This window comes from Phocoena phocoena, chromosome 5 (assembly GCF_963924675.1).
Source record: "Phocoena phocoena chromosome 5, mPhoPho1.1, whole genome shotgun sequence".
In the NCBI taxonomy this organism is placed as follows: domain Eukaryota; kingdom Metazoa; phylum Chordata; class Mammalia; order Artiodactyla; family Phocoenidae; genus Phocoena; species Phocoena phocoena.
In genome coordinates, this window is record NC_089223.1 from 46,545,499 (window position 1) to 46,553,625 (window position 8,127).

The 8,127-nt window shown below is 38.4% G+C and overlaps 1 protein-coding gene across 1 annotated transcript; it reads left to right on the plus strand.

Annotated features, from left to right (window-relative positions):
• Positions 1-3,524: 3,524 nt before the first annotated feature.
• CXCL9 (C-X-C motif chemokine ligand 9) lies at positions 3,525-7,578 on the plus strand. The gene is made up of 4 exons (XM_065878017.1): positions 3,525-3,624; positions 4,732-4,858; positions 6,126-6,210; positions 7,447-7,578. The coding sequence occupies exons 1-4, from the start codon at positions 3,561-3,563 to the stop codon at positions 7,549-7,551; spliced, it is 381 nt and encodes a 126-aa protein (XP_065734089.1). The 5' UTR covers positions 3,525-3,560; the 3' UTR covers positions 7,552-7,578.
• The last annotated feature ends 549 nt before the right edge of the window (positions 7,579-8,127 follow it).

Sequence of the window (8,127 nt, forward strand, 5' to 3'; positions counted from 1 at the left end):
TCAGCGGCCATGGCTCACGGGCCCGGCCGCTCCGCGGCATGTAGGGATCTTCCCGGACCGGGGCACGAACCCGTGTCCCCTGCATCGGCAGGCGGACTCTCAACCACTGCGCCACCAGGGAAGCCCTAGGCCTTGTTCTTTATCCTAAGAAGGTTCCATCTAACTCTCTTTGCTAGAAGAAATGGTCACTAGCTCTATGGTGTTTTGCAGTTGAAATTCCTTGTTGCCATTAATTTCACCAACCTGTGCGGTTAGTAATAGTTTTCTCAGCTGAGGGAACTGAGGCTCATAGAAGTTAAGTATTTGGCACACAGATGTTAAGTAGTAAGGCTGGGACGTGAACCCAGCTCCACCCTACCCATGGTCACAGTCATTACCAAAAATTAAACATAAACAAATGAATAAGCTGTGTCAAAGATCACCACAAGTTTTCTTCAAAAATAATTCTTAATATTGTATTTAAGCATAATAATCCATCTAGAAACCAGTCCAAAAATGTGCATTGTGTAACAGAAAATGCTAGTATCTGTTCCCCTCCTACTCTACAGCGTGCATTCTCAATGTGGGGGAGGAAGGATTGCCCTCAAGGGGACAGAAAATTGGTTCCTTCGGGGGCTAAAAAATCTTAGATATTACAATGACTTATGGTCCACCAAAGTTCAACCCTACCCAACAAAATTTTATTTCTTAATTAATTTTTCTCTTTAAGAAAGTAAATTAAATTTAGATTTATGTTAATTTAAATTTGATCTAATTTATCTCAGGAGAAGCAATTATGAAAAAAAAGTTTGAGAAACACTGTTCTACAGTATTGGAGCCCTCAAATTTTAGTGGATCAACCAGAATAAAGATCACATTTCTTAACTTTCCCTGCAGCTAGCTGTGGCCATGTGAATAAATTCTTGTCCAGGGTATGGACAAGTGATAAGTGAAGAAATGAGAGGCATGCCCTTTTTCTGCCTTCCCACCAAGCTGTACTTTGAAAGTGGACATGGTGGCAAGCCCCCGTTGGCCACATGCATGAGGGCAGCAATGTAGAGATGGTGATAAAGCAACAAGATAGAAGGAGCCTGGGAGACCTCATGGAGCTCTCAGAACCACCGTATAAGCCCTAGTCACCTGCCTCTGTTCGGGGAAACACACCTTTATCTAGTTAGCCACTATTAATTTGGATTTTCATTACGTGCAACTGATCCCTTACCATTATATTTTATTGTGGTAAAAAACATGTAGCATCAAATTGACCCTCTGAACCATTTCTAAATATGCAGTTCAGTAGTGTTAAGTATATTCACATTATTGTATAACACATCTCTAGGACTTTTTCATCTTGCAACACTGAAACCCTAAACCCACTAAAGATTAATTTCATCTCACCCTTTCCCCCAGCCCTTGACACCCACCTTTCTACTTTCTGTTTCTAAGATTTGACTTTAGATACTTCCTGTGACTATTTGTTCTTTTGTGACTGGTTTATTTTGCTGAGCATAATATTCTCAAGCTTCATCCATGTTGTAGCATGTGACGAGATTTCCTTCGTTTTTAAGGCTGCATAATATTACGTTGCATGTATATACAACGTTTTCTTTATCCATTCATCTGTCAATGGATATTTGGGTTGCTTCATTTCTTAGCTATTGTGAATAATGCTGCCATGAACATGTGTGTGCAAATATCTCTTTGAGATCCTGCTTTGAATTCTTTTGAACATATTCCCAGAAGTGGGATTGCTGGATCATATGGTAATTCTATTTTTAATTTTTGAGAACCCTCTAATTTTTTAAGGAACCTCTATATTGTTTTCCATAATGGCTGCATCATTTTACATTCCCACCGACAGTGCACAAGGGTTCCAACTTTTCCACATCCTCGCCAACACTTGTTATTTTCTGGGTTGTTTTTTTTTTTGCAGTACGTGGGCCTCTCATTGTTGTGGCCTCTCCCGTTACGGAGCACAGGCTCTGGACGCGCAGGCTCAGCGGCCATGGCTTACGGGCCCAGCAGCTCCGTGGCATGTGGGATCCTCCCAGACCGGGGCACGAACCCGTGTCCCCTGCATCGGCAGGCGGACTCTCAACCACTGCGCCACCAGGGAAGTCCCTATTTTCTGTTTTTTGATAGTGGCATCGTGGTGTCTATGAGGTGACAACTTGTGGGAAGCAGTCAGCCATGAGAGCAGGCTGCGGACGTGCCAGGCATGCTGCCGCTGCTCAAAGGGACTGTCCCTACTTGTTCCCCTCCTTGTTCCATTCCATGGGAGATAAATTACCAGGGTCCAGAGATCAGAAAGAATGTAAAATGAGACAAGCAAAGCTGTCTCCCCCCTGCACTTGCAGGTTATTTTTGATGATTCTGGGTTTATGGGTTTTCTCCCAGGGAAGTTAACCTTGAGCCGAGACAGTCTTCAGATAATGTAAACCACCGTCTGGCAACCTTCCCTTTTCTAGTCTATATAATCTGCAACTGTAGCGCAATAAAATTTGCCTTGCAACCAGCAGTAGTCTTGGTCCTTCTGACCCCATTTGTCGATGCTATTTCAGGTCCTTACCCCTTCCCTTCTGGCTCTGATTGGTTTGGTCTTCTTAGTTCGGCTGGTCTTCGGCAATAACTCATTGTGGTTTTGATTTGCATTTCCCTAACAATTAGTGACGTTGAACTTTTTTCATGTGCTTATTGCCCATTTGTATATCTTCTTTAGAGGAATGTGTATTCGAGTCTGCCCATTTTTTAATCAGGTTATTTGGATTTTGTTGTTGTAGAAGTTCCATATAACATTAACTCCTTATCAGATATATGTTTTGCTCCCATTCCATAGGTTGCTTTTTTCACTGTTGATTGTTTTCTTTGATAAACAGAAGTTTTAAAGTTTGATGTAGTACCCATTGTCTATTTTCAACTGATCCATTATTCTATCTATTTAAAAAAACAATAATCTGTAGCAGCAATGACATAAAAAACAAAAAGAGCCTACCACAGTAGGAAATGACCTAGTCCCTGAATTAATTAAGATGCCTTTTAATGTATTTTGATTGTTTAAGATTGTTGGGTAAGCAATATAAGAAAAAATAAATGTGGCCATATATTATACATAAAGATATTCTACAAATAGTAAGAAAATTTGAAGAGTGTTTTACTTATCTGGACTTTAATATTTCCCATCTGGTAACCACATCTCCAGCCCTTCTTGTATGATGTTATTATATTCATTATATAACTTATTCTTCATCCAGGTGAGCAGCTGTGAGTGTGCTAAAGGCTGCCAGTGATGATGGTTTCACATCTCTTATGATAAACTACCCATTTATGTGAAATGGAAAGATACAAAGCATGCAGAAATTCCCTTGGATCAGAGAGTAGGGTTTCCCCCAGCACAATTAAGTTTGTGGCCAGTTTAGCTGGATCAGCTAAGACAACCAGCCAATCAGATTTTAGGAGGGAAACGGATTTCCTAAATAAATATGATTTCCAAGAGCATGTTCTCTAAAGAATTTCTCAGGCTTAAAATCAAATACAGGAGTGACTCAGTAGAACAAATACAGGAGCAACTCCATTCTACCACTATGAAGAAAAGTGGTGTTTCTCTCCTTTTGGGTATCATCTTCCTAACTCGGATTGGAGTTCAAGGTAAGGGATTCTGAGTTATATTGGGTTAGTAAAGTCAGAGATGTGAACTGCTAGAAAAGTCTCTTGATTTGCCAGTAAGGGTAACTGCTTTGTGTGCATCAGAAAGTGAGGTGAGTCAGTTGTTGTCAGTTATCCAAAGTTCGTATCTTGGGCCTGCCAAGTCAAATACAAGTCTTCTCAGTCCACGTGTGTGAATTCCTGGCACAGAGTAAGTGTTCAATAAATGTTTGTTGAGCTGGGTGATAATGAGATGGAAGACTTTGTCTCCTAAATTATTTTTGTCACCCTGACAGTGTTTCTTGATAAGTATGTCTGTGGTTAACAAATTGAGTATCCAATAATCAGAGAGGTTGTCCCTAATCTGTTTACTAACTTCCTTTGTTATTTGGGGCAAATTAATGAACTTTTCTAGACTTCAGTTTCCTCAGCTGTAAAATGGAAATTTTATAGTTATGCTTTTTCTACCTACTATACAATGTATGGCATATAGGAAGTACTGAGTAAATGTATGTTGAATAAATGAAAAAATTAAGGAATGAAGATAGTGTATTTTAAAGAATTTTCAAAAGTTTAAAGTACTACTGAAAACCAAGGCAGTGGGAAAGATCAGGATGGTGGTGGTAATTAGTTATTGTAAGTGGAGCTTTTTGTTGAAACGAGTACCAACTCCATTTCACTAAGGTCAGATAAAAAATGGCTTTGGGAGTTGCTTGAGATACTATGGTCTGCATAGCACACATGAATTAGGTATCTGTGTATCTGACCTGTGATAGACATTTATTGAATATTATAAAAATCCCTTTTCCTAAGGTTGTAAAATATGGTAGTTAAGAGTAATGCCTTTGGACCCAAAGAAACCTGTGCTGAGACCCTGCACTTGTCCCCTAAAAGCTGAAAGGCTTTGTTTTTTACTTAACTTCTCTGAACCTTGGATTCTTTATCTACAAAACGGAGATAACACCTACTCAAAATCTCGTGGTAATGATTAACAGACACTCAGTAAGTGATAGTAATAATCACGACTAAGTCAAATGTATCATTTGGGTGGATCGCCTAAACTGAGACATTGCTCTAAATCGATGTTTTCTACCTCTCTTTTTCCCTTAGGAACTCCAACAATGAGGAATGGACGCTGTTCCTGCATCGACACCAGCCCAGGGACGATCCATTCAAAATCCTTAAAGGACCTTAAACAATTTGCCCCAAGCCCTTCTTGTGAGAAAGCTGAAATCATGTAAGTAAAAACTCATCCAACACATATGCTCCAGCAATAAGTTTAGTGTGAGTATTACCCTCAGAATACTTGCCCATTCAGACACTTAAAACGCAGATAGTTGCCCCTCCATAAATCCAGTCTACTTCTTCCTTTTCTTCTAAAAAAACAAGCAATTTCTGGTAGAGGTTAGGAACCAAAGATGACATGTTCATTGTAGAAAATGTTTAATGTAAATGACCCAAAAGAAGAAATTAAAAATCGTCTATAATCCTACCATTTAGTGATAGGTAGTGTTAATCTCTCTACATATAGTCTTCCAAATCTCCCTCATTGGCTTTGTGTGTACATATATAGACGCTATATATATATTTATACACACAATATATGTGCACAAAAATAAAATCATACACTACATACTGTTTTGTAATCTGCTTTTACATTAACACTATATAATGAACACTTCCTGTCAGTAAATCTTCTGTAATAACATCATTTTTTCCTAATAATGTCAATTTTAATGGCCAAATTTTATTCTATCATGTGGATGTACCATAATCTATATGACCAACACCTAAATGTAGGTTATTTCCAATTTTTTTGCTATTGAAAACAAACTGCTATTGTAGCAATATTGTGTCTTTAATTCTTTCCTATTAGTAATACCTTTCTAGAGATTAGAATTGCTAGATTAAAGGATATGCCTATTGTAAGTTTTTTGAAAACTAAATCAAGGATGATGTATACAATGACTACTCTTATTCTTAGATTAGACAGAAATTAAAGAAAAAAGTCTTTAAATTGTTCCTGGAGAGTCTGATGTAATTTTTAAAATTCAACCAGTCTGTTCATCTTGTCTTAGGAAAACATTTTATTTATGTTTTAAGTTGTTTCACTAGAAAATTTAGCAAAATTCATGCTCATTTTCATTGTTTTGGGGGAAAAGAAAGTAGATATACTGGCAACTTGTCTATTTTATATTTTCACTTAAACATAAATAGCTTTTTCCATCATAACAGAATCAATATTATCTTTAGATTTAACTTTCTCCTATTGCATATACCTGTTGGATTTTTTTTAACTTAGAGTTATGTGCTATCCTAGAAATGTATCTAAGTCCCCTCAGTCACTTAAAAAATGAAAAGGCAGGAAAAAGACTGGAAGTCTCAGATGCTTATAGTGATGACACAAATACATTTTTTATTGGGGAATTGAATTCTGTGGATAAGATGAAGCATTTAAATTATTAAAAGTAAAAAAAAAAATCTTGTTGCTATTTCTTTGGTAGTGCTACAATGAAGAATGGGGATCAAACCTGTCTAAACCCAGATTCAACAGATGTGAAAGAATTGATTAAAGAGTGGGAGAAACAGGTTGGTGAAAAAAAGGAACAAAATGTTCTTTCTTTTAGAAATTAACTTTGAAAGACAAAGAATCATGTAGTTCCTTTAAGGATACGTTCTTCATTCACGTTATTGTGCTCCTATTTTTTTCGTAGAATGATGTCGTCACCTTGAGGTGTAATGGTAGTCCTGCTTACAGTATCACTTGTCTATCTCTCCCACTAGAATGTGTGTTCCATGAGGGTAGGCAGCTTGTCTTTCTTATCCAATACAATACATGTATATTGAATGGTAGACAGTGAGGATAGAAAGGATATAAGGTAGGGAATTCCATGGTGGTCCAGTGGTTAGGACTTGGCACTTTCACTGCCAGGGCCCGGGTTTAATCCCTGGTTGGAGAACTACCACATGGCACAACCAAAAAAAAAAAAAAAAGGTAATAAGATAAAGTTCCTTCCTGCTGTAGCAAATTTGCTAACAATTAATTATAGTACAATGTGAAAAATATAAAATTAATATATGTACAAGAATCTTGAAGATAATAGAAGGAGTAATTAACTTTGCCAGAGGTGAGGGGACAGGAAGAAAGGGTTAAGGAAGACTTTTTATATCAGGTGACATTTGATTTGGGTCTTGAAGGATAAGTAGTTCACCAGGAGGGTAAGGGCAGCATAAAAAAAACAACTAGAATCATGAGAGAGCTCACTGTGCTCCAGGAACCTCGGGTAATGTGGCTGGAGTTTGTGCAGAGGGAGTGAAGGGATTGAGACAGAAAGGTAGACCAGGAAAGGGGGAAGAATCCTGCATGATGTGCTAAAGGGTTAAGTTTGAAGAGGGCCACAGAATATGTAGTTGGGCACTTGGTTCTGGACTCTGACAGACTAGCAGTTCTGCCACATACTAGCTGTGCGACTTTGGGCAAGTCACCCGCTCTGAGCCTCAGTCTCCTCATCTGTAAACATTGGATGATAATAGTACCAACCTCAGAAAACTATGGCTGGGACAGGTGGGTCATAAGCAAGATTGCAGTGGGGGTAGTAATGAGCCCAGAAAATGGACAGAAGAGAACCAACCAGTCAGAAGGCTACTGCCTCCTCATCAAAGTGAGTGAAATAGAATCAAAAAGAGCCCCTCTGAGACTGAAGCAACTTTAAACTGGTTCTGAGGATAAAGAAAGACCACAGTCTGGAGAGTCCAAATATAATATAAGGAAGGAAAAATGGTAAGATAGAGAAACATTACCCTTTTTTTTCTGTCTCCTCACAGGTCAACCAAAAAAAAAAGCAAAAAAAAGGGAGAAAATATAAAAAAACCAAGAAAGTTCCAAAAGTTAAAAAATCTCTACATCCTCCTCAAAAGAAGACTACATGAGCTACCATTTTACCAGCAAGTATTTTGTGTTAAAAAGTTTCTTTCTAACTATACTGAAATAATTCCAAAAAAGGATGGCATCTTAATACATAAGCTTGTTGATTTGAACTAGAACATTTAAAGCATTATTTTGAAATTGTAATTAAAGGTAGAAAGTTGCTTTTAAAATCCAGATGTGAAGAATTGTTAGAGGCTAGAGCTTGTCTTCGTTCTTCCACCTCTGACCAGCTGAATTTCATCATGCTTAAGCCCACAATCTCAGTAACGCCCACATCTGGACAAATGTCCTCACAACCGCATCCCACACACAACAGCTGCCTGTGAGAACAGCTGTAGGCTTCCCAGGACTCCAGAGAAAATCCTGAGGCACACATCAGCAGGGCCCAGCCTGGGAGCATGCTGGTAAGCGGAGCAGTTTGGAATCGAGCTGGACCTCACCAAGCTGCCATAGCCATCAGCATCTGTATTTGAATCTGCCTGTGGGCCTCTCATACAATACATCTGAGATATTCATGCTGTGTATAACTGTACCATTTATATATACATGTACACTCTACTCTCTAAGCAAATAATCAA

What these genes read in the sequence shown, in the direction of transcription:
- CXCL9 (XM_065878017.1), top strand. Translation starts at nt 3,561, where the DNA reads ATGAAGAAAAGTGGTGTTTCTCTCCTTTTGGGTATCATCTTCCTAACT. An exon ending in AACTCGGATTGGAGTTCAAG is followed by an intron (nt 3,625 to 4,731) that starts GTAAGGGATTCT and finishes TTTTTCCCTTAG; the next exon opens with GAACTCCAACAATGAGGAAT. An exon ending in TTAAAGAGTGGGAGAAACAG is followed by an intron (nt 6,211 to 7,446) that starts GTTGGTGAAAAA and finishes GTCTCCTCACAG; the next exon opens with GTCAACCAAAAAAAAAAGCA.